The sequence below is a fragment of the Brassica napus genome, chromosome C7, assembly GCF_020379485.1.
Source record: "Brassica napus cultivar Da-Ae chromosome C7, Da-Ae, whole genome shotgun sequence".
Lineage (NCBI taxonomy): Eukaryota > Viridiplantae > Streptophyta > Magnoliopsida > Brassicales > Brassicaceae > Brassica > Brassica napus.
This window is the reverse complement of record NC_063450.1, coordinates 5,244,139-5,270,200: the sequence shown is the minus strand read 5'-3', so window position 1 is coordinate 5,270,200 and position 26,062 is coordinate 5,244,139. Positions and strand designations below refer to the sequence as shown.

Here is a 26,062-nt window from a genome sequence, read left to right as displayed (position 1 = left end):
TATATATATATATATAGAAGAATATACAAATACATGTGAAAATTTAAAATAATCTATTCAATGAAAAAAATATACCGTAAACTTATTATGTTTTAAAAATTGATAGACACATATATATTATAATATATACCAATTTAGAATTGAAAACAAAATGTTTATATAAAAATAAATGAAAACAAAAGAAAAAATCTTCGGTAACTCCCCCTCCATACGTGGTTTCTTCCTTCTCTTTCATGTGGAATATATGTAACCAACTATTGGCCATTTATTCCATGTAATACGTCACCGCCTCTCCCATCCACACACGTAAGCTTATATATCCCATAATTATTCTGTAAAAGTGCATATATCTTGTTTCTATTTCATCTGAAACACATAAGATGGAAAATCATCTTCTTTAGATTATGGTTTATATTTATCTGTTGGGTTTAGTGATTACTTGATAGGGTTTAGTTTTTGGACGATTAGGATTGCCATTGGGGCCACGTTCTATGAAGACATAGGCATAGCAATATTTGAGAAAGATGGTAGATTGTCTTTAGATTGCAACTACATTTTCACCTTGTTTATTCTATATGCCCTCATGTAGAATGGAAATGAATATGTCTGGCATTTTTAATTTTGACTTTAGCTTATGGAAGATTTGAGTTGACATTGGATTATAATTTATATTTCTGTGTAGGATATATTGATTATGGCTATGGTTTAGTTTATGGAAGATTGAGGTTGACATTGGGGCAAGCATTTCCACTTTCATATTGTGATATTTGGATTATGGTTTATATTCCAATGTTGGGTTTAGTGATTTACTTGATTGAGTTTAGTTTATGGACGATTTGGATTGACATTGGGGCAAGCAGTACAACGTTCCATGAAGCCATAGCTATATCAACATAGTCATTTCATAATTTCATCAATATTTACTATGCTATTTATTTTTTTTCATTCTATTTGGATTTAAGGTTTATATTTTAGTAATGATTCATGTACTATCCATATTTTGATATTTGGGTTATAGTTTATATTTTCTTTTAGGCTTTAGTGATTAGTTTTTTGGGTTTAGTTTATAGAAGATTTGGGTTGACGTTAGAGTAAACATTACCTTATTCCATATAATCACAGACATTTCAAAATTTGAACAATATATACTATGTTATTTCATTTGTTACTATTCTATTTTAATAATACTTCATAAGTATTATTTGCATATTTTGATACCTGAGTTAAGGTTTATATTTCATTTTAGGGTTTAGTGATTAATATTTTGGATTTAGTTTATAGAAGGTTTGAGTAAACGTTGGGGTAAGTATTATCTACTTCCATGCAATCGTAAACATTTCAAAATTTGAACAATGTGTAATATGCTATTTTGTTGTTACTACTCCATTTCTAGGGTTGTGCTATACCATTTTGGTTATATGGAATGTGAACTTTGTAACTTTCAATTCTTCACATATGTTACATACTTTGAATGCACTTTTTACTTTAAAACGTCAACTACTTTTTCTTCATTTTTACTGCATATTGTTAAAATTTAGGTGGTGAATAAATCTAAAACATGCGCTTTGTTTCCATACGCCACAAAAGACGAAGTCATCTACTCTCTTTTCTGCAACTGGAAACTTGTTAAACGCATGGATAAAACCGGACAGTTTGGGGTTTAAATGTCTGATATTGCATTTTGTCAAAATCATTACCACTCACCTAATTTGTGTTTAAAATATGGTTTTACGCAAATAAGCCTTTTTTTTATTTTAAGAATATAATGCAATTTTTTTCTTGACCATAATTCTTCTTGGAAGCTACGAGTTCTATACTTTATAGTATTTGATAACTAAAACTAACGGAATATTAATTGTATAGCAGGTTCAAGACAATAACAAAAGATTACATTACTCGTTTATGTTAAAATGCAAGATAACGTGTATTTAGGCGCTAGTCGGATTCCTTCTGAGATGTCCGGATTACCAGGATTATCAAAAAAGAAAAATGTGAGATAGTGTTTTTGCTAGTTATACATGCATCAACTAGCCAGAATGGCTCTTTTACGTCCATTACTACCAGAAAAAGGGAACATAATCACAATTACTAATCACATCTTATTCCAAGCTACGAGTTTTTTTTTTTTTTTTTGATAAATAAGCTACGAGTTTTATGCTTATCAAGAAATAACTATTACTTAATTGTTGTAAAAGTATTAATTGAAACTTTGTTTAAATGAAGATAAAACAAACTAATATCACAAAACAATAAAACATTGCGTGTGTGATGAACGTCTTTACCAGATTAATTGAATTTGTTTGGGTTTTGAATCGGGAAAATTTAAAAGAAATGGTTTACCTAAGTGTCTTTAGATATTTCCCAAATGAAGAAACGAGACGAACGACAAAAGCATGTGAGTTTCAACTTTCAACGTTTTGTCCCGATTGAAGTTATTCTGATAAGGACACGTGTCAGCGATATAATTCATGATATAGCCCACATTTTGTATGTTAGTAAGAGACAGACGAAAGAAAATAAATGAAAAAACTATATCTACCACACCATGTTCAAGACTAAGGCTTCGAAACGGAAAAAATAGGAAAGTGGGTGCCGAGTTATCAATTTAGGTTTCGGATCGCATTAAGTTTTTATTTGTGTGATGGATCGCGACCATTTTTGACCCTATGCAAATTATGTGTAAAATACGTCGAACACCATGGTCAACCACATTAATCACAAAAACGCCATTGAATCCTTGCATGTGAGAAACTGTCTCGATTCCCAACACCGTCGACCCATTAACTTCGTCGTCTTTACTGACTGACATGTTATTGGCGGTAAACCACTGCGATAATTAAATACCTCTCTCTCTCTCTCTCTCTCTCTCTCTCTCTCTCTCTCTCTCTCTCTCTCTCTCTCTCTCTCTCTCTTTCCTCTCTCTCTCTCTCTCTCTCTCCTCTCCCTCTCTCTCTCTCTCTCTCTCTCTCTCTGTCTCTCTCTATCTTTCGCTCTCACACCTCTCTCCTCGCTGCAGCGATTAGTCGTGGAATCAAGAAATCCCAAGAACTCTTTCGCGGCTGTGAGCTCTGTTTCAGCTCGGAGAGCGGTGGATCGTCTTATATTATACCGATATGGTGTTGGAAGCGGAGAAAACAGAGAAGTTGGTGCGTCGGCGGACCAGATCTAGGGGCGAAAAACAGAAACACCCCTCACCTACCAAAGATCAACGGTACCCAGGTTCGTCTGCTCGTTTATTGAAAAAGTTCAAGTATTCCGCCGATTCCTTGCATGTTAGTCTCGATTCTGGGTAGAATTAGGTTTTTGTAAAGTTTTTGTCCTAATTTTGCATACCTCGTCTTTTTTATTTATCTTTTTCGGATTTCTTAGTTTCTGACTCCGACGCCGGTGAAGCGGGATCGTCGATGGACTCGAGCGCAGAGGGATCTTCGCCAGTAGAGCCCCAGGGTGGGGACGTCGGTTCTTTGGCGTTGAAATTTCCTTCAAGACTTTTTACCGCAAATTCTTACCCAACTGCTTTGCATCTGAACATTTACTGGAAGGCAAACGTCATTGGTGCTGTGGCGGCTTGTCTTCAAGGTTCGCCCGACATGGACATTTTGCTTCCGCTCTCAGTTTGGCAAGATTTTTCAGCTGCCCGTCGTCCGCTGCCAGAACTCTACAAAGCTTATTGGTAACCTCGTCAGCTTATTATGATATGCAAATTTGAACTTTGGTTCACCTTCGGTCGTCATCCTCTATGCTTCTCGCTCGATGAATTTCACGGCGTCACTGGTTTAAACGGCGGATCATTCGATGTTGGAGATTCTGAGGCTGACGAAGCTCCAGGTTCTACAATGTGGAACAAGCTATTTGATACAACACTGGGGGACATTACCTTGAGTCACGTTCTTGAGATGTTGCGGAATCCATTCCTGGCTCGATGGAAACGTGTTCCTTTGGCTCTAATAGCCTTGGTGGACGGGATTGCATGTTGCAATAACAAAACACTCAAACTCACCCCGAGGTATGTCGAGATGCTCGGCGACATTGAAAGCTTGGTGTATCCATGGGGTAGAGAATCGTTCTTGGCAACCTTACCTCGTTTTTTACCTCCCCCAGTCAGTAAAGTTATAAAAGACCCAGTGCAAGCAATGCGGATCCGGTTATCTCAACAGACAACAGCCTGCTATGGCTTTCCACTAGCTCTCCAGTTGTTCGCTTTTGAAGCTTTGCCTCAGCTGTTGTGTAAGATTCCCGACGGAGCAAGAACTACAACTTTCTTGGAGGACCCTACAGCTTGCAAAGATATTGTTACTATCCTCAGCGTACATGACATTCTTGTCATCGAAGCAGATGTAGCTGTAAGCTCATTCTCCCTTGATCGTAGATAATAGATTTATTAGGTTCATTGTCTTTTTGCATTTTTATTAAAATAATTAATTTTTTATCAATAGTTATCCGTACACGTGGACATGATTCCTGAAAGAGAACGGCATATGTGGCTGGGGGAGGTTGAAGAGGACCGAGTAACTCGTTTGGTTGAGATGATGCGTAGTGGAATAACATTTAAACTTGAAGATTTCTCAGGTGGAGACAGGTCATTTGCCACTAAGACAAAAAAAAAGCAGGTGGATGTATGCTTAAGGACGAGAAACCTGGTGGTGGAACCGTCCACCGCCGTAATTTACATCCACGTAAACCTGTGGTTGTTATTTGCAATGACGAATCATCATCTGGAGACGGCGGACCAGAGGGACCCCCTCAAACAGGCGGGTGAACACATGAAGATTTGAAGCCGTGGTTTGCGGAGCAGTTGAAAAAGATGTCGACTGAGTTTAAGCACCACTTATGTGAAATGGAGAAAAATATATGTAGGCACTTAGGGGTGCCCAAGGCTACCATCAGCAAGAGTCGGAAGAGGAAGCCGAATGAGGATAATCATGGACAGTCTGAGTCTCAGATCAGTGGTGGGAAACAAACACGGTCGCCAATCCACAGGAAAAAAAAACAAAACCGACGGCTAGTAGTCCAGGAGGGAAAAAACATTCTTGTGCACTTCGCTCAGGAGACGGCAACGATGCATCTGAAGTGGTACACCTAAGGGATCATGTACTAAGTTGAACATATTCGGATATTTTATATGTTCTGACCCGACCGCTTTTTTCAGGCAACCAAAGGAGACACCCCAACGTTATTTGAGAGGGAGAAATGTTTTGAAAACGAGTATCATAACACTCGTAGTCCACCATTTGATGAAAATATCGCCGATGAGGTTAAGTTTGTGACTCTTGTTTTGTTATTAGGTTGGTTTGTAATTGGTGTACACTTTTATAAGTGGTATACGATTTTCTTACAGGGTATGAGTACACCCAACGCTGCTGAGGATTGTCTGCAACCAGAAAAATCTGGCACTGCGGTCACTGCGCTCTTCGTGTATTCGAATGTTTTATTAGTTCGGTCTCAGTCTTATGTGTCACCACCAAAGGTCAGTTTAACTGTAACTGTTAATAGTTGGATGTTAATTGGCTAAAAAATTGTCAATAAACAATTATGATACTGTCATCTTCTCACTGTTTGCAGAGTACTCTAACCAGGCGGTACCGAGATGAAGAATCCGTACCTGTTGCGTGGGAGGAAAGAAACCCTAATCTCCACAATTCGGTTAAAACAGTACATGCGAGTCATCCTGCATCATCAACCTACCCCAAGTCTGAACCAATGGTTGCATCCACCGGAAATAAAGACGTAGGGGAACCAGTGCTTGTGGAAGAGAATCTTGAAAGAGTCCCTTCCCCTGTTGTGGAGGGCGGCCCCCATGAGCCACCTCTCGGAGAGGAGAGGAAACCTTGTTCCTTGACGGAGGAGGACGAAAAATATGACAGTTGCAAGGAAGATATCTCCAATGATTCCCAGTTGCAAGAGAAAGAAACCCAACCTAAACGAGGCCATCCACTATCTGACACTGACGATGACTCGAATGATGTGGAGAGTGGTGGTAAACGTCAGCGCAAAAAATCAAACAAGATTCGTGGAGTGTACACCCCAGAAGCAAGGTTGAAAGGTTTGTTCAGCAGCGAGAAGAAGGTTGAGTATAAGCCCATAGGGAAGACGAGTCGAGCGGTTTTTAACAGGTTTAGATATATTTTGAGTGAACTTACTGCACCAGGTTATACATAACTTCATTTCAAGTTTGTATTAAAATGATGAGAAAATATCGTTTTGCCTGTTGAAATTTGCAGGAAGTTCGAAATCAAAACTGGTACCGTTGTCATGAATTCCTTCTTCCTTAACATAGCTGAGCCAGAGAAATGGTTGTCTGACGAGGTAATATTTATATTTGTATCGTCGTCACGTATTCTTTTTTTTTGTCTCTTACGAAGAGAGTTTTGCAACTAATCTTTTTGTTTATAATAATGTCATACAACACATGCATGTCATAATGGAAATGTTGTGGATGCGTCGTGGGCAGGTTCTAAAAAAAAAAACGGATGATCATTTTTGATCCATACTTCACAAAACTCATTCAATCATCCTGGACTGCTTTCAGTGAAGTTGAAGATAAGCTACATTTCGATTGGGGCAAGAACATAGCAAGTTATGTGACAGGAAAGACCAAGGGAAAAACCTGAAGTTGGAACTTGGCCGCGATGTTGATGTGGTGTACGCTCCAATGATGTGGGGTGCAGATCATTGGTGGGTCTTTGTATTAACTTTCTCACCGCGAATGTGACGATCTTTGATTCTTACATCCCTCACAGTGGAACTATTGAAGAAGTCGATGCACACATGGCTCCGCTGCTTAGCTCCTTACCATATATATTGGAACAATACGTGGGGTATACTATTCAACACGCGAAGGAAGGATAGCGATATTACTCGTGGAGTAGTGTTGTAGGGATCTATCAGAACGGAAGGACTGTCGACTGCGGGACATGTGCAGCTAAGTTCATTGAGATGCATGCTAATGGTGATGACAAGGAGGAGATGAGTCTGATTACGGACAAAATTGTTGACAGATTTCGAGAGAAGTATGCAATGGACTGCTACGAAGAATTCGTTGGCGATTTTAGAGTTCCGAACAAGGGCTCAATGAAGTAGAAGTTTCTCTCTTTCACCTGTCGGTTTTCCAAAACGTTTTCCGCATGCATGATTACTTAAGGTGTGTTGTTATAATGGTGTCTGAACTTAATGTTTTGTTTGCTGTGTTTGCCTAGTTAACCAATGAACTTAAGGTGTGTTATTATAATTGTGTATTGATGTTTACTATTTTGAGATCTAGTTACATATGTAAAATAACATATGTACACGAATCAAATGCAGCTGCACATGCATTCATAATTCAACTGCAAGATCTTTTAATTTTAAAATAACGCAATTACAGAAATAAGGAAATGAAATTAAAGAAATACTGGAATATTAAGATGTACACTTGTTGAATGGTGTACAGACGTTAGGTGTTAGGTGTAGATGTACTCCTATTGAATGAAATTAGAGAAATAAGGAAATGAAATAAGATTTTTATGGAGAATGGTCTTAGGTGTACATGCGCTCGGTGTAGATGTACACATGTTGAATGAAATTAAAGAAATAAGGAAATGTAATTAGATTTATAAGGAAAATAAATGAGATTTATAAGGAGAATAGTCTTTAAGAGTGATATGTGGGAAGAACAATTGCCACGTGTAATTTTAAATAGTGTAGGTGATATTCAAGACAAATAAAGCCGTTAGGTGATATTCAAAACAGATCTAGTCGTTGGGAGAAATTGAAAACCAATATTACCGTTAGGATTTAGAAAAGTCTACTTTGTTTCCCTATTTAAAGAGAATGAACAATGATGTTTTCAATTCTCAAGAAACACCATAAGGTATATTCAAAAGCCCCTTCGCAAATTATAATGACGGATCCTTACTACGCAGATATGAAGCAACACAGAAGGGATGCAGATTGGCGTAAGTGTGTTCTCTATGCTCACCATAAAATACCGAAAAAGTGTACCTGCGGTGGACCTATCAGATTGGGAACCGACGAGGAAAGAATGAGTTACACGAATGCAAAGAGTTTGAGGTGATATTACAAAGTTCATAATCTTATATGCATTTACTAGTTTTACTAACCACCCAATCCAAATATTTATTCTTTAGAATGATGGGTTCCACATTCGATATAGTTGTTTTGATGCTATTGAAGAAGAGTTGGAAGAGTTGAGGAGGAAGTTGATGACCAGGTGAAGAGCCGAATGAAGATGGAGGATGAGATTAAGAAAATGCGTGAAGATATAAACCTGCTCAAGAAATTTGTTAAGTGCCCCCCGGTGTTGTGGTTTTTTTAAATAATCTGTTATGTTTTAATTAATGTGTTATGTTTTGTTCGATGTTTAGTTATGTGTCCCCGGTGTTTAATTAATGTGTTCTGTTATGTTTGATTAAAATAGTTTAAATGATGTCAAGATGGATGATGAGATTAGTAGAATGTGTGATGAGATCAAACAGCTTACTTAATTAGCTATCTAAGTTATAAACGGTCGCCTTTCTTCAAATCTCATGCTTGAACAGTTAAACAGTTTCATCATTACAGTGTTCATAAACGAAACGCCGCCTAATGATGCATTCTCCGTTCCGAATGGTTGCTTGACAACATTAAAATGAAGCAAAATGATGCCTTTAAAAAATTAGACCGGACCAACATTTTCGTTGGCAAAATGAATCAAGGAGATACTTCTGTGAGAGAATATAATACAAAGTTTCTTGCAAGGGATTTGCTTGACAAACACGAAGAAGCTACATTGATAAAGATGTATCGAGATGACTTACGAGAGGACATACGGTCAGAGATCGGAACGACAGTCTTTTCGACCATAGATGAAATTATGCAGTCAGCTTTGGATGTTGAAGAAGGTGAGAGCCCCCGTGACAGCAATGGCTCTGACATAGAATCCGATGATTCCGGATCAGAGGAATCGGGAAGGCGGCCGAAGAAGAAGGCTAGAACCAAAAAGAATCATAACGACCACCAAGAAGATGAAGACCATGATGCTGAACAAGAAAATGAGACTTCTGCTGATACCGAAAGTGAGTGGTCTCTTCCGGATCCGGTCGAAGGGACTGATGATGAGTTAGACAGTAAGGTTGATCTTAAAGACTATCAGGAATACCTAGAGAAGCACCACAAGTCCGATTCTGATTCAAGTGAAGATTCCAATATGGGTCCTTGAATCAGTTCGTTTATTTAATCTCCTGGAATGAGTAAATGAGTAAATTTCAAATGTAAAAGGGGATTAACGGTTTCAGGAGATATGTCAAACACAATGTCTTTTATTTAATTTACATTGTGTTAATTTGAAATTTATTTTTTGTTTTTTTTTTAGTTTCAAATTTTAAAATTATTATATATCTTTAATTATAAATCGAGGAAAATCGTCGTCGTAAAATATTAGTAACATGTCGTTGTAAAGTTGACGTAAATATTCAAAGTAAAAGAGTAGTTGATTAGACGTAAATTTTACGTCTTCTTTACGTCGAATGAATTGTTTATTCCTCGCAAACTTTACGTCGAAATAACAACTATTCATTTAATTTTAATTAATCCTGAAAATTTAATAAAAAATTAATTTTAATTTTTAATTTAAAATTATAAAAAATAATTATTTAAAATTCTGAACTTAAAAACTGCATAAATAAAAGAGTCATAATGTTTTACATAAAAAAACTAGAGAAAATTAAATGTTATACATAAAAAAAAAACTAGGGAAACATGTCTCCGTAAAAGTCTCGGACGTTGGTTCGCTCTAAGTCTGCAGTTTCCTGTTCCTCAGTCTGGCTTGATGGACGGTTGATTTTGAGTGTCTGCCGTCTAACCTGCAACAAATAGTGCAGCCTCAACTGTCAGAGCAACCTATATAGAATTATATAAATCAGAAAAAGTTATAAATTACAATTATCTATCTATCACAGCCTAAACTTTTTAAATTCCAAGTCTTATCTATCATGACAACCTAAACTCTTAAAATTCCAAACCTAAACTAACCACCTAATCTAATCCCCTAAACTAACCTAAACTAAAAAAAAAAAAAAAGACAAAAAAACTAACCTGAGAGAGAGAGAGAGAGAGGAAATTGAGAGGAAGAGGTGTCTAATGAAGGAAAAGAGGTGAGATCACATATATAGGGAATTATTTTTCGTCGTTCTTTACGACGAATTTATGAGATCCCGCGTTTTTAACGACGAAATATCGAGGTCCCGCATTTTATGGCACATCGACTTTACGATGAATCCGGTTAACTTCGTGTTTACGACGAATCCGGTTTACTTCGAATTAAAGACATCCCGTGTTTTTTATTTACATAGCCTTTACGGAAAACCGAGTTTACATCGAATTAAAGGCGTCCCGTGTTTCTCTTTACATCGATCATACAATGACCCTGTGCTGAATCCCTATGCCGACATATCCTTAAACCCCAAACCATATACTTCTACTCTTCTACTTCAAACATCGTATACTCCTTCTCTTTTTCTTCTATCATCTTAAACTTCTTTTTTCATTTTTTTAAACATCTCATACTTCTTATATTTTCTTCTAACATCTCAAAACCTCTAAACACCCAAACACATCTCTAAATATAATTTTATATAAATTTAAAATTTAAAAATTAATAAGATTAATTTTTATTTTAAAAAACATGCATTATTATTACTTTCATAAAACACAAATATAATGCATCATTCACACAAATATCATGCATTCTTTTACGAGGAAATACCGAGGTTCTGAGTTTTTATGGTATGTCGTCTTTACGACGAATGATGTTTACCTCGAATTAAAGACATCCCGTGTTTTTTGTTTACATCCCCTTTACGACGAATTGAGTTTACATCGAAGTAAAGACGTCCCGTGTTTCTGTTTGCGTCGATCTTACAATGACTCCGTGCTGATTCCCTATACTTAAAATCCCCAAACCCCAAACCATATACTTCTTATCTTCTACTTCAAACATCTTATACTCCTTCTCTTTTTTCTTCTATCATCTTAAACTTCTTTTCTCATTTTTTAAGCATCTCATACTTCTTATATTTTCTTCTAAAATCTCAAAACCTTTAAACACCCAAAAACATCTCTAAATATATTTTTATATAAATTTAAAATTAATAAGATTAATTTTTATTTTAAAAAACCATGCATTATTTATTACTTTCATAAAAACACAAATATTATACATCATTCAGATTCCTCATTTAAGTTAGCATTGCTACATTGTTCATCACTTTCATAAAACTCGTCTTCATTTCTTTCATCAGGCTCATCATCCGGAAGATCTTCATAATCACGGTTTTGCAGATCAATAAGAAGGATGTCTTCGGTACAACTATTTTACAAAACGTTTACAACGAAAATAGTTTGGTATAGTCCATTAAATATACGTTTTCACCAACCATTCAATCGAGTAGTTGTTAAACCGATGTAAAAGATTTTTCTTCATAAATATGTCATTCCTTTACAACGATTTTACAAAGAAACATATTTTCGTCCGTATGTAGACGTAAATTTACGTTGATTTTACGACGAAATATTTTACTCGTAACTTTACTTCCACTTTAGGACAAATTCATTTTTTGACGTAAAGAAGACTTTAACTAGTCGTACATATATGACTACATATTTTCGGCGTTAAATTCGTAGTAAAGCCAATGTTTTCTTGTAGTGATTAAACAAAAAAGACAATTTGTTCTTAGATTTAAATTTTATTTATTTTAATTTAGTGTCAATTTATTATTCATTTTAATATGTAAATATACGAATACAGAAAAATAAATTAAAAAATAAATTATACTGTTGTAAGATAAAAACTAAAGTAAATATTGAATAATTAGGTAAAAGAAAGAGAAGATGACATAAAGTAACAAATTTGTTTGGACATGATGCACAAGTGACAATAAACCTTTAAATAGTAGGGAAAATTGTTTTTTTAGAACAAAAAAATGATAACTATGTTGTTTTAGACTAATATCTATTTTGTGTCATTTTTTCCTATAATACTCTTTAATATTTTTGAAAATAAATTTAATAAATAGTTTTACAAACAAAAAAAATTGGAAAAATAGTTACTATTGATAAAATACCTATAGTGGTATTTTTTCAGTTCTAAAAATGTTTAAATCATAATTTTCATATTTTGTTCTAAATAAAGTAGAAATGGCATTCTACGAAGTAGAAAACGAAATCCACTTTTTTTATTGAATCTACAATGTTTAGAATACGTGATCTACGTAAACAAGAGTATTCTAAAAATATTGAGAATACACATTCCGCGCTTAATATACCGATCTAAAATCATTAGAAATCAAAATTTACACATTAATATAAATCTAAAACACGTAGAAAACGATTTCTACCGATTAAGTGTAAATCCAAAACATGCAGAAATCAAAATCTACACATTACTATAATTCTAAAAACCTGTAGAAACCGATTTCTATAGATTAGGTGTATTCTACGGATAAGAAATCAGTTCCTAAAAATATGGAAACAAAATATTTGGGAATGTTCACTTTCATATTTTGAAAAAATCGATTAAAAAAAACACAAAAACGCAAAAAAAAAAACGTGGAAACCTTTTTCTCACGCCGTCTTCTATATTCCATTGATTGTTCACAAAATTTTCACAAAAGTTTCACAAAAATTTCACATTATTTCTACCAAATCAATGTGAAATTGAGTGAGTTAGGGTTTATGAACTTGAGACTTTGATTTTCTCCCCCTTTGTAGGAGATGAGAAATTATGGGTTTCATCTCAAACAAATCGAGTTTAAAGAGTTGAAATCGTGTTTGGTCGGTTCAAATCAAGTGGGAATCAAACCTGATATAACCGAAGAAAATAGGAAATCAATTTGGAATACTTACCTGGGCACGAGATCGATCGGTCGATCTGTATGAAATCGACTTTTGCCGATCGAGTGAAATGGGCCATGTCGATCAGTATATGGTCCGCGTCTTTTTTGTTCTGCGTAATGATCAGGACCGATTGATCCACTCGACCTTGTAATTTCGGATCGATCGATCCCGTTTGATCGAACCCATTATTTATTATATTTAAAAAATACAATTTTAAGAGCATTATTGCCATTTTTAAAATAATTAGCCTAATAGAACATAAATTATATAAGATTAGTCTAAAGGGACATAGTTATCATTTTTTGCTCTAAAAAAACAATTTTCCCTAAATATTTTAGTGTAAATAATTTAAATAAGAGCATCCCAGCGACATTCAAATGATAAAATCTTATTAAATAAATGATTAAAAATTAGAAAGAGAAGCAAAATTTGTGAGAAAACATTTTTTGTGTGAAATGCCAAAAATGTTTAGTACAGATGTCAATCTATGACTGCTTAATTGTGTAAAAATAAATGTTATTTGTTTTTGAAAGTCTCCTTGTAATGGTTGCAAACTTGTAACCGTTGATGATGTTCTTAAATGGTCCTTGTTTTGTGTGGTCCGTTCATCTTCTGGAGAAATTAGTCTTATTAATTATCAGAAGACATAGAGTGCATGGCTGCATGTGCATGCACAAGTGGTCATCACTCACTGCTCTTGTGAACAGAAGAGTATGAAGCTGGTAATGGACCCCTTTTCATTTCTTCAAATCTGGGAAATATCGGGCCGCATAGATTCTTTTTCTTTTTGTTTTATATATTCTTCTCGGAAAATTGTTTTTAGACCAAAAAAATATAACTATGTCCTATTTGGCTAATTTTTTTACTATTTTTTCTTCTAATACCCTTTAGCATTTTCTAAAATAAATCAAATAAATAATTTTACAAACAAAAAAAATTAAAAAAATAGTAACTACTGATGAAAAACATATATCAACTTATTGGTATTTTTTTCCAGTTCTAAAAATTTTTAAATCATAATTTCATATTTTGTTCTACAAAAAGTAGAATTAACATTCTACACATGTCATTCACTTTTTTTCATTGAATCTAATATGTTTAGAATACGTGATCTACGTAAATAATAGTAATCTAAAAATATTTAGAAAACACATTATGCGTTTAACCTATCGTTCTAAAATCTGTAGAATCTAGCATCTACTCATTACTATAAATCTAAAACATGTATAAATTGGAATCTATACATTACTATAAATCTAAAACTAGTAGAAATCGATTTCAAACATGTTTATTGTGTTCTACATATAATAGAATACAAATTCTACAGATAAGAATAATCAGTTCCAAAAATATGGGAAGAGAATATTTGGAAATATTCAGTTTCCTTATATTTATTAAATCAATTTTTTTTTTTAAAAAAAAAGAAAATCGTGATTTATAAAATCATTTTTTAAATTAAAAAAATTAAAACATCGATTTGGAAAATTCTTCTCAAGCTATCTTCTTCTCCCCTTTGTTCTTCAAGGAGAAGAGAAAAATGGGTTTGATTGTTTAGAAATCAAGTTTTAAGAGTTCAGCTCGTGTTTGTTTGGTTCAAATAAAGTGGGAATCAAACTGGATTTGACCGACGAAAACCAAGAAATCGATTTGGAATACTTACCTGGGCACGTGATCGATCGATCCCAAAGATGCGACCGATCGATCGAAGTGGGATCGAGCTTCTGTGATTGACTGACCTGGGCTTGGTCGGTTAATATATGCTCTGCATATTTTTGTTGTTCTGGATATATTTATCAGGATCGACCGGTTTAGGAACACTTGCTCACGGGATCAATCGATCCCTTTGAGAAAAAAAAACTTTGAACTTTAGTTTTTTTTGGGGAATTTTTAATATTTTTGTAATTATTTTTGTTAAAAATTATATTTTAACATTTAACAATTGTTTTATTAATGTAATTTCAAATTTTTAATTGAAATTAAGGACATTATTGCCATTTTAAAAATATTTAGACTAATATGTTGTAAAGTGTATGAGTTTAGCCTAATAGGACATATGTTGTTATAAAACTAAGGGGAATAGTTTGTATATTTATTAAAAAACATATGGTTCTTTTATATAAGGATTACAAGATATAGAAATATGGAAAATATCCAAAACCTAAACCAACTAGGATTAGAAAAACTACTAAGACAAGAGAAAGGAAAAACATCCCAAAGACTTAGCTGCCTATGTGTATGGGCCGAATATGGTCTTGGAAGATGCTATGGTTATGGGCCATCCACAATATGATTTATAACACTCCCCCTTGGATGCTATAACCATTAGAACTTGTAATACGCTTTGGATGTTGCCTCGTTAAAACCTTACCAGGAAAACCCAATTGGGACAAAACCATGGTGAAGGAAAAAGAGTACAACACGTATTACTCCCCCTGATTTGAACCTCACTTGATGAATAGATCTTCTGAATTGTTACTTGAATGAACTTGAATTACTTGTACCTCTCCTGCCTTTGCAATGCGTGGGTGAAGGAAACTTTGGGCAAGATACGCTTCTTTGCCGTCAACCATCCCATGTTCTGACCGGACCTCGACCAAAACACTCTCATAGTCCACATATGCCGAGCTTGGTAATGTATGCTTATAATCCAACTGGGAGCTCCAAAGGTGATTAGGTCGAGCTGGTACGTCTTCGTGTAATAATGACGGGCTGGTCTGTTGAGTCATGGATCTCAAGACACACACACCCACGACTTGCCTCTTGTATGGCTATGCTTTCCGCGTGATACTACAATGTATTGCAGTCCCACGTGCTTTTGTTGCTGCAATGATATGGATTGCCAAGATATTGCATAACCTGTTTGAAAACAAATCAACAAAACCAAATAACCCCCTATTTGGGCTGGTTAGTATAAAATAAACACAAGGAATTCGAATTTCTTTATAAGGATACATGGACTGATTTGAATTGTTCTTATAGAACTTCTTTTACTAAGTATTTACTTGGTCTATCATACTATATGCAGGTGTTTTGTTTCAGTCCATAAACAATTTTGTTCACCTTTATACAATGTTGTTTTCTTGAGAACTTCTTATCTCATCTTTGAGCTCAATATATTTCTTTATCCAGTGGATCATATGCTGCTTACTACATCCTTTATACATTAATCTAATTTCTTTTTTTTGTCCAGACTTTATAATTTTCGAAATATGTAGTAGCATCCGCCACAATCTCTATTCCTGGTCTCTGTGAGATTCCTTGTGTAACAAGCCATGCTTGAATGCTGTAAGTAGAAACATGGACAACTTAGACCATGTGATTATGTTCTTTATCTCACGATTTTACTTCTCACAAGACTCATATATATTCCACTGGTTTAATCATAGGGTGTCTTTATTTATTAGCCAAATACGCCTCTCTTTTTAAAATTATTTAACCCCACGTTTCCATTTCAGTCTAATCTGATCTATGAGTGTACACTCTTATATTGACGTGGGTTCATGATCCTCGCTTATATTCATATGTTCAAGTGCTACCTTTTATGCGCTTCCTTATATCATCTTATGTCGACATTCTTTATATGTTCCATTACATTCGAGACATCACATAATTGGTTGCAACCTTATTACCTTCATGACCATTAGTACTATGGAGTTTGGCGTCCCAAACTCCATTGGGTGGTACCTTAGATTAGCCGGCCATTGTCTATGTCTGGGATGGTTTCCTTGACCTCGGATTTGTTTTATCATTATATGCACCTTTCTCTTTTGTTTCCGAGGATTCTTATCTTTTGGAAATTATTGGTCTATCTTGTATAGACTCTGTAGCAACTTGATTGTGTCTCTCTTAGACATCAATTTCGTTGGTGCTTTACAAGCTGGTTTATAACTTAATCATTCTTTTCTTTTCTTTTCTTTTCTTTTCGGGTCAAATGTGTCTGGCATTTGTTTAGGTAGCTTTTGTAAATGTATAATCTTTGTATTTATCTTTGGACGTCTTATTTCACTTTAGTCCGAGGATCTTGCCAAAACAATGATGGTTTATTCCATTATATTTCTTTACCATCCTTTTACTCTTTTATCTTACCAGTTTATTACTTTTCTCCCCCTGATGTTGGATAGTCGAATTTATTAACTCTTGCAATCTGTGTTCTTGGCCACTAAATAGATCACCCATATTTGGCTCAAGGTACTTCATTATTTGTGGGAGATTCATATCCAACATATATCCCCATCTTCATCCTCTTCTAAGGATGCATCTTAGACGGCACATATATTTGTGGTGGCTTATCCAAATATCTCAAGATGGTATATGTCTGGCTCATGACCCGTAATAAATTTGAGATGGGAATATCTATGCTCACTTAAATGGTCTGATGCTTATTAGTTAAGATACATGTAAATTCATGTGTCCCCAAGCCTTGGACTGATAGTTTGGACCTATGGGTAATGGCCAAGCTGTATATAGTATGGACATGTGCGGATTTGTCCTCACTGCCCCCTCATGGACATACTATAATCTTTAAGTGTTTGGGACATCATGGCCTAATGAGTTTCCCTTGTGTTCATGCTACACACGTGAGATTCTATGGGATAACTCTTTGTGCCCTTTCCAATATCAATTTCGCATCATGTTTTGGACCAGGATGGCTAATCCGGTCATGCCATAAAGTGTATAATTTCGTGGGTAAACCATTCTGGTTACCATGACTTTTGCCTCTATCTTACTGATCTTGGCATAGTCTAGATCAATAGAGAATGCATGTATAGTCTAGACTACTTTTCTATGGTCTTGGGCGATTTTCATAACTCTGAAGGAACTTTTGTTTCCTTTTGCCCATTGTATCATTGTGGAAACCATTCTTATATCTCTATATAATCTCAATGGGTTTCTCTGGTTGAATATAAAGCATCTAAATGCTTGCCCTTATACATATCTGGCCGTAGCCCTTAATGTGTACCATACCCGTAATTTATAAACTCATATTGGCGTTTTCAATAATAAAATCATTCATCTTATTAAATAAAATCAGATAAGATAATAGAAATAAAGTAAACTCAAAGAAATCATATTATTAAAAACGTAAGTAGCAAAACAAAGCAAACATAAATCAAAGCAAAAGCACAAAAACAGAATGTCGAAATCATCTCATTCTCTTAGGCAATCTGAAGTCTCATAATCCATAAGGTCATCCTGGTTATGATCAAAATCGTTTTCCCCATCATGGTGGACCAAATGGGCTTCTGGATTCTTCCCTTTCTGGCTCTCTTAATAGAGGTCACAAAGATGTCTGGGAGTCCTACAATTCTTTGCCCAATGGTTATCCATTCCACACCTGTGGCATACTGATTTGGACGAGTGTGGTGGCTTAGAGATACCACTGCTTCTGCCTCGACCACGGCCATAGCTGGGACCGGCCATAGCTGGGACCACTACCACGGTTATAGTGGTTCCCTTTCCCACGGCCGTGTGAGCTATAATTGCCACGCCCACCACGTCCTCTCCATCCACCACGGCCTCCTCTACCATAGCCATTTCCACAGTCGTGTGGTTTATCATGATGGACGTGGTTACTTTCTTTGGTGGGTTCTTTCTTTTCCTCTACAGCCTTATTGGCTTCAGGTAATGGAGTTTATTTAAGGAGGTCTCATCTCATTGTTCCTCATGAGCAACTCATTATTAGCCTCAGCTAATAATAGCCATGAGATCAGATCAGTATAGGTGGTGAAATCTTTCTTTCTGTATTGTTGTTGCAGCAACACGTTGCTAGAATGGAATGTGGAGAAAGTATTTTCCAACAAATCCTTCTCTGTTACAGTCTCACCACAAAGTCTCATCTTGGAGACAATTTTGAATAGAGCTGAGTTATATTCATCCACGGTTTTGAAATCCTGGATTCTCAGATGTTTCCAATCATATGTACCCTTTGGTTGTAACACTATTTTCTGGTGATCATATCTCCGCTGTAAAGCGGTCCAAAGTTCTAGAGGATTCTCAATAGTGAGATACTGATCTTTTAGACCCTCATTGAGATGAAAGATCGATCGATATTTGTGAAAGGTGTATCGATCGATATCCGTATAGGACCATCGATCGACACTTTCTTGTGATCAACAAATGACAGTTGAGATCCAAGATCTAGTTAGTTAACCAGTGAAACATTGCCATCGCTTCAAGGGGTTGAGCTCTAATATATCATTCATGCAACTGATAGGCATCTATAGGATTATAATCTCCAACACCTGAATAGAAACCCTGCATCTAATACCTTTCCAATAAGTTACACCTCCAATCATCTTGTTAGTCGAGCAATAGACTTGCTCAATTAGGATTGCTATTTACATTTAACTAGATTTAATAGGTTCCTTAGCTCCTTGTAGATTTGATCCCTAAGTACTACAATTGAACCTCTTATTTGAGAGAGTAATTCACTCCTTAGGGTAATTTGAGTGGTATCAAATTTTGCGCCGTTGCTGGGGAGCTTTGATCGCCATTAGATTTAGTTTGAGAGAGTAACGTTCCACATCGATCGACGCAGCAGCTTTCACGTCGACTGATTCTCGCACCCACCCATCGACCGACACCCGACCTTCATCGTCGACCGATCTACATCGTTCGACATCGATCGATTCAACACCGCGTACATCGATCGATCCTCAGTCGCGAAACATGGTTGCAATTGTTATTCTCAGACAGGATGAGAATGGAGACCTGTATGACCAGGATGGTCATCTGCGTAATGCAACAGGTCAGAAACTAGACGCTTAGGGGAATGTAATCCCTGATGCTGATGCTACAGGAGCTGCTCAACATGTAGAAGAGGCTGCTCCACCAAAAGCACTGGCTGACTACAATCGTCCAGACAAGTACTACGCCAACAGATCAGCTATTCGCCTTCCAGAGATTCAGAAGGAGAATTTCGAGCTGAAGCCTCAGTACTACACACTCGTGTCGCAGCTTCCCTACTCTGGGTTACCGCGCGAGCATCCTATGGACCATCTGGAGAGGTTCGAGGATCTTATCTCTGCTATTCGTATGGATGGAGTCCCTGACGACTACCTATTGTGCAAGCTCTTCAAGTATACTCTGACAGGAGAAGCAATGCACTGGCTTAAGCAGCTACCGACAAGATCTCTAAAATCCTGGGCAGACATCAAAAATGCTTTCTTGTGAAACTTCTTTGATGAGGCACGCGCTAAAGACTTGAGGAGCAAAATTGCTACATTCGCACAGGAGACTGGAGAGTCTTTCAAAGAGGCGTGGATCAGATTCAAGTTCTTCCAGCGAGACTATCCACACCACGGATTCAATGAAGTGCAACTGCTGAGCACTTTCTTCAGAGGTACCGCCTTGAGGTATCAGATGGCTCTTGATACAGATACTGAGGGAAACTTCAACACCAGGAATCCGGTGGAAGCTATGAGATTGATAGAAAATCTAGCAAACAGCAGCAACACCAAGAACACTGACTTTGAAAGGAAGAAGTCTGTTGCATCCCTAGGAAAGGAGCAGATGGACGAAGTTAGAGCAAAGTTAGATGTGGTTCATGAGCTTCTTAGGAAGCAGGTCTGCTCAGCTGAAGGAGAAGTAGCTGTAGACATGAAAGGAGAAGAAGATGTGAACTACATTGGAGGTACTGGATTTCAGAGGTCTGGAAACCAGGGTGGAAACATAAACTTCTATGGCAATGGTCAGAGGAGTAACCAGAGTTCACAGTTCCAGAAACCGTTCAGCAACAACAACAGAGGCTATGGAAACTCATACTACCAGAATCCACCACCACAGACTCAGGAAAGCAAGATTGAAGCAATGCTTGACAGAGTTCTGGAAGGACAGCAACAACTCACTGTGGATTTCAATGAGAAGATAGATTCTGCCTACAACAGTCTGAACACAAGAATTGAGACCTTAGGGACTCAAGTGAGGAAGCTTGAAATGCAAGTGGCTCAGACTGGAGACACTGTAAAGAGGCAAGAAGCCTTGGCTAGAGAGGTAGGAGTTGAGAAAGCAAAACACCACGTGAATGCCATCCTAAATGATGATTTCTGGCAAGTGGTGAAGCATGAGAAGCTTGGAGAAGGAGATTTCGAAGTTGAAAGCTCCATGAGTTTCGGCGGATCACACTGGTGTTGACCGATGTCAATGGATGCACATCGATTGACAGACCATGACGAAGATTGATCGACGGATTACTCTGGACATCGATCGACGTCATCTTCTGAATCGACAGCGGAGTGTAGTGCAGTTTGAATCATGACTCATGAGGAATTCGCAGAAAAACATCCTCACCCACCATCCCCTTTCTACGTCAAAATCGATCGACCGCATGAGCCAGCCGTCGATCGACAAAGAGAGACCGACATCGATCGACCCCCCTCACCTCCCATCGATCGACGGGCACCTCTCACCTACCGGGTGCGATTACCATCAATTGATAGTAACCGAATCAACGCACTCAGACCACCACCTAAACATTTAGTAAACCCACCAGAACCTATAACAAACCCTTCAGACATTACACCAGAGCCTATGCAAGTTGATGAGGCAACTGAGGGAAGAGTGTTAAGGAAAAGGAAGGAGAAGATTCCTAAACACCTTAAGAGGGAAGCTAATGAGAAGGAGATGGATGGTTTCACTAAGAGAGTCCTCAGAATCCCAGTGGAGAAACATTTTGATGAAGTTTATTACACACACCGGCTGTGGATGTTCTTCAGGGAGACTAAGGAAACTGAGGAGAATGTTTCATCATGTCAGAGAAAGGATGAAACTAAGGATCACATTGAAGAAGAAGAGTGATCCTCGGAAATTTGCAATACCATGTTTGGTAAAGGGTATTGAATTTCCCCATGCACTTTGTGACACAGGAGCATTAGTCAGTATACTACCTAAGGTTATGGCAGACCAGCTGGGTCTGAAAATAGAGCCCTCATCAGAATCTTTCACCTTTGTGGATCTTTCAGAAATGAGCTCAGGAGGCATCATAAGAGACCTTGAGGTACAGATTGGTAATACCCTTGTCCCAGTAGATTTTCATGTCCTGGACATCAAGCTTAACTGGAACTTTTCACTTCTGCTTGGAAGAGCTTTCCTAGCTACAGTAGGAGCTGTATGGCATATGAACACCAACAGATTGTGTCTCACACTCATAGATCCAGACGTACACTATGACCTAGTTCGAGTTGTGAGACAACATGTCAACGTCGTGGAGCTTGGAAATGATCTTGGCTACATTGCAGCATACCACTGTGGAGCAGAGTACGAAACCGAGTACTCGGAATCGATCGATACACACACTATCACATCGATCGATTCCAATGAGTCACCGACGACCGATGGATGCTATTCCACGTCGCTCGACGGGAAGCAACCGGTAGACCACTCCACATTACCAGATTAGTACTATCCAGACTTTTCCTTTCAACAACCCAACAAGAACGGACGAGATGACTATTCCATAGGCAGTTGGGCAGATAGTGGATTCCATGAAAGTTTTGCCGGGGTTTAGTTTCGTGACTTCCCTCACAAACTGCTCCCCTTGGGCAGCAAACACGTCAATGGTCTCTTGAGGGATGTCACGGCCACTAGCTTTCAAAGCTTCAAGGCATTTCTTAGTTCCGATTGCCTGACTCTGCAGCAGCCGTGCTGTGTCGAACGGCGCGTAGCGAGCCCACCAGTCGCGGAGATTCCCAAAGCGCTTGTTGGACTTTGCGATCATCTCGGTTTCGACCTCCACCCTCTCCTTTCTAACCTCATAGATGCGCGAGTCCCTGAGTCGGTCTAATTCTTTCTTATGCTATGTGGCCTTGACTCCCATTTCCTCCATGAGATTGGCTTTTCGTAGCTCCAGAGCTTCGATAGTAGAGCGAGCGACGGAAAGCTCCTCCTCAGCTGCGTCGGCTCGCTTCTTCTGTGCCTTTCTCTGAGCAACCGCTCGATCCCGCTTTTCAGCCATTTTATCATACTCCCCTTGCCATTCCGCCCTCTTTCGGCGAAAGAGCCTGCTCTTGGCCGCCACCGTCTTCTTCAACTTCTCCGACTCTGCAAGCGCTTCCTTCAGCGCAGTGTCGTATTTCTCGATGACGAAGTTCGAAACCCCGTCACACTGCAAAATACGGAAGCCAAAACACTTAAGCAAATAAAATAAATGTGACACAAATTGAAAAGATGAAGGAGTCGAAGGAAACTCTTACCAGCAACTTGGTACGAGCAGCATCAACGTACTCATCCTGGAAGATCAAGTCAGCAACCGGCGGAAGAGACTTCGGGACGCATTTGATCTGACTGACCAATTCCGCTCATCTGTTCGGAGCGTAGATGAGGGTAGTCGGCCCATATTCAAATGAGACACGGTCGGGAAACTCAACCCTCAGAGTCTTCCTGACAACCGGAGCACCACCAGTCGACAAACCGGGAGCCAACGCCCCAGGGTTCGATGGAGCAGCAACAGAAGGAACCTGTCGTCTGGTCGTTCCCTGCTCGCTCGCTTGCTTCGACCTTTTCTTCTGGAGCGGAACCTCGGGCGAGACGTTCTGAGGCTCATCTGTTAGAGCCAAATTGAGAGGCGGCCCGACAGTCGAGCCAACCTGAGCAGAGGAACGGGCAACTCCAGTACCTCGGTTTGCGACATTCTCCTCCGGAGATTGCTGTTTCTTCTTCTTTCTCTTCTTCGTGGACGGCTCGGCGGCCTCAGAACGATCATTTACTTCTGGCAGAGTCTCAAGATCATCGCCAATGGACGGATCATCGTGAGACCTCTTCTTGCTTTTCTTCTTCTTAGAGGCAGCGGCGGCAGCGCCGGGCGAGGAGTCGCGACGTTGGGGAGACACGTCGGTCGTATCAGTAGCCACCATCTCGTTAGAAGGTATCGACGGCTCAGCACTCGGCAGACCAAGCTGTGCCGCCATCATGGCGCTCAGATCAGTAAGGCCCCTCATTTTCCTCGCTTCGTTGATCTTCTTCTGCTCTTCCTTGGTGAACAGCAAAATCCGTCTCTTAGTCTTATTAGCCGAGGGAAGGTAACTTGAATTCCAATCCTCTGCGAAAGACGTTTAAAAAAAGAGCTTATTTACAAAAGTAGAAGCAAAGATTCGCAGTAGAACGAAGAAAAAGAGTGGACTTACTCCTGGAAATGTGATCGATGGAACGGCGAACCCTCTCCCAATAAATATTCCCCCAATGTTCTTGAGCGAGTCTCGCGACAGCACGAGCGCTCGAAAGGAATTCTTCTGGATACTCACGAGAAGTCGGGTGATCAGCTGCAAAGAAAAAAGACAATGAGAATAAAAGACGGTTAGTATACGAAGAAATGACGCGAGTTAACGAGGGTATTCTACCAAGAAGAGTGTTCCACAACACACGATAGTCTTCATCCGGAGGATCCTCGAAGGCAGAGTCGTCGCACTTAACGTAGAAATAAGACCTCTGCCAATCAAACGTATTATTAGGATGTCCCTCTATCACGTTATAACTTGGTCGCATCTTTATCGACAAAAGGCCGTCATCCAACGAGCTGATGGATGTCAACTCCTCGAAGACGCGAACACTCAGAGAGACATCGATCTCTGCAGCCATAACCATCAAGGCAACCGCGCTACGCCATGAGCCATTCAGAAATTGGCTTAGCGTTGCACCTCGGTGCCTCACGTACGATGTGACTAATCGAGGAATCGGAAACCAGAGCTTCGTATAATCTTGAAAGTAGGATTCATAGACACATTGGAACCCAACCGGTGGCGACCAAGGCCTCTGGCTTTTCGAAGGAATCAGGAAGGTCACCCCCAGTCCGCGACGATCCCTCAAAAGTTTCTTCACGCTATCAGGGGTCGACTGCGTCTCGGTAACGTTCTCCCAGGCCTGGCCATTCACGTCTGGGGAGCGCACGAACTCGGGGGCTACTGCCGGGAGTTCCTCGAAAATTTCTCCAGGATAATAGCATGTCGGCACGTAATTAACAAGAGGAACTCCGTCTCTCGCACCGCCCGAACCGTCTCTCTCGCAGGCCTGTGGCTCAGCTGGATTTCCTCCTACTTCTTGTCGATATGAGCGCGCTGACTCGGAGACCAAAATCCTTTGAGACAGATCTAAATTCCGAGTGTCCATCATCGCTTCGTGATGGACCAGTTCGAATTCTTCGAGCGTAACCCCGCTCACGTCCCTCGCGGGACTAGATGCAGTCGCGACCTCTTTCCCTTTCTTTTTACGAGATAACCTCCCTGAAGAAATCGACACGTCGTTTCGACTTCTCGCGATAACCGGCCCAAATCCAGATCGAACCAACGGTCGAAATAAAAATCGGATCTAACCAAACAAAAACCGGTTCGACCAAGACTCGATTAAACAGCCCGATAAAATAAGAAGTATATGACGATGTCTCGCGATGTGTCGACCAGGCAACGTACTTTCGCAACGATCCGTGTGTTCTTCCAAACCTTTAACTTTCCAAATTCATCGAGTTCGACAGAACGTCACTCACTAATGAACTGGGGGGACTTACTGTAGAGGATGGATTCGACCATCCCTCAAGGACTGGAGAACAGACGGTCTGGCCCGAACAAGGCATAACAACAGTTCGATGCGGCGGCTCGAGGCACCGGTCTCTCGGCGCAATGCGAGGGAACTTTTAATCAGTTGCATTTCGACTAAATGAATCCGGCTAAACGGCTCCTCGAAGCAACGTGGGCTTCTCGGCCCAGCGAGTTAAAAGCCCATGAAGACGACGCAAGCTAGGTCACAGGAAAACACCAAGTCGACTATAAAAGAGTGGAGGGGGTGCAACGTAGAAAGGATCCGAAACTACACACTCATACTTGGCGGCTAGATTAGGGTTTTACTTTCATTATCTTGCCGTATTGTATCTTTCCGACAAAGCTCTTCGAGCTCCGGTCACTTTTCCTATAGGCATTCCTTTTCCTTGTAACCGACAAAACGTTTTTCCGACCATCAATAAGACGTCTTTGCTAAACCCACATCTAAACCGAACGTTCCCTCGTTCAGTACCGTTTTCCGATCAAACAGTCACGCAATGGGCACCGCAAGTTGAGATCTTGAGCCATGAATCGATTGGTGGATTTTTGTCTCGTTGTGGTTGGAGCTCCGTGTTAGAGAGTTTAACTAAAGGAGTTCCAATCATGGCATGGCCTCTGTATGTAGAGCAATGGATGAATGCTACGTTTCTAACGGAGGAGATCGGTGT

General features: G+C 38.8%; 2 protein-coding genes and 1 non-coding gene across 9 annotated transcripts; 1 reads left to right on the top strand and 2 right to left on the bottom strand.

Moving 5' to 3' along the window:
• Positions 1-2,215: 2,215 nt before the first annotated feature.
• On the top strand, positions 2,216-8,415 carry LOC106389685. Of its 7 annotated transcripts, XM_048763828.1 has the most exons (6): positions 2,216-4,343; positions 4,437-5,073; positions 5,150-5,254; positions 5,339-5,467; positions 5,563-6,113; positions 6,222-8,415. In XM_048763828.1, exons 4-6 carry the CDS (start codon positions 5,342-5,344, stop codon positions 6,376-6,378), a joined length of 834 nt encoding a protein of 277 aa, XP_048619785.1. In that variant the 5' UTR covers positions 2,216-4,343; positions 4,437-5,073; positions 5,150-5,254; positions 5,339-5,341; the 3' UTR covers positions 6,379-8,415. The 7 variants fall into 7 exon arrangements, 5 of the variants coding, with proteins under 5 accessions (XP_048619785.1, XP_048619784.1, XP_048619783.1 ...); XM_048763827.1 differs by having other exon boundaries at positions 4,437-5,254; XM_048763829.1 differs by having other exon boundaries at positions 2,217-4,343; positions 4,437-5,467; positions 6,222-6,306; positions 6,452-8,415.
• An 11,654-nt stretch (positions 8,416-20,069) lies between these two features.
• On the bottom strand, positions 20,070-20,177 carry LOC125590956. The gene has a single exon (XR_007326953.1). It is a non-coding gene; the product is annotated as a small nucleolar RNA R71 (small nucleolar RNA).
• Positions 20,178-22,663: 2,486 nt separating this feature from the next.
• On the bottom strand, positions 22,664-24,972 carry LOC106384602 (meiosis-specific protein ASY2-like). The gene is made up of 5 exons (XM_013824542.1): positions 24,204-24,972; positions 23,991-24,125; positions 23,235-23,905; positions 23,061-23,147; positions 22,664-22,972 (listed from the first exon to the last, which is right to left on the bottom strand). The coding sequence occupies exons 1-5, from the start codon at positions 24,970-24,972 to the stop codon at positions 22,664-22,666; spliced, it is 1,971 nt and encodes a 656-aa protein (XP_013679996.1).
• Positions 24,973-26,062: the final 1,090 nt, after the last annotated feature.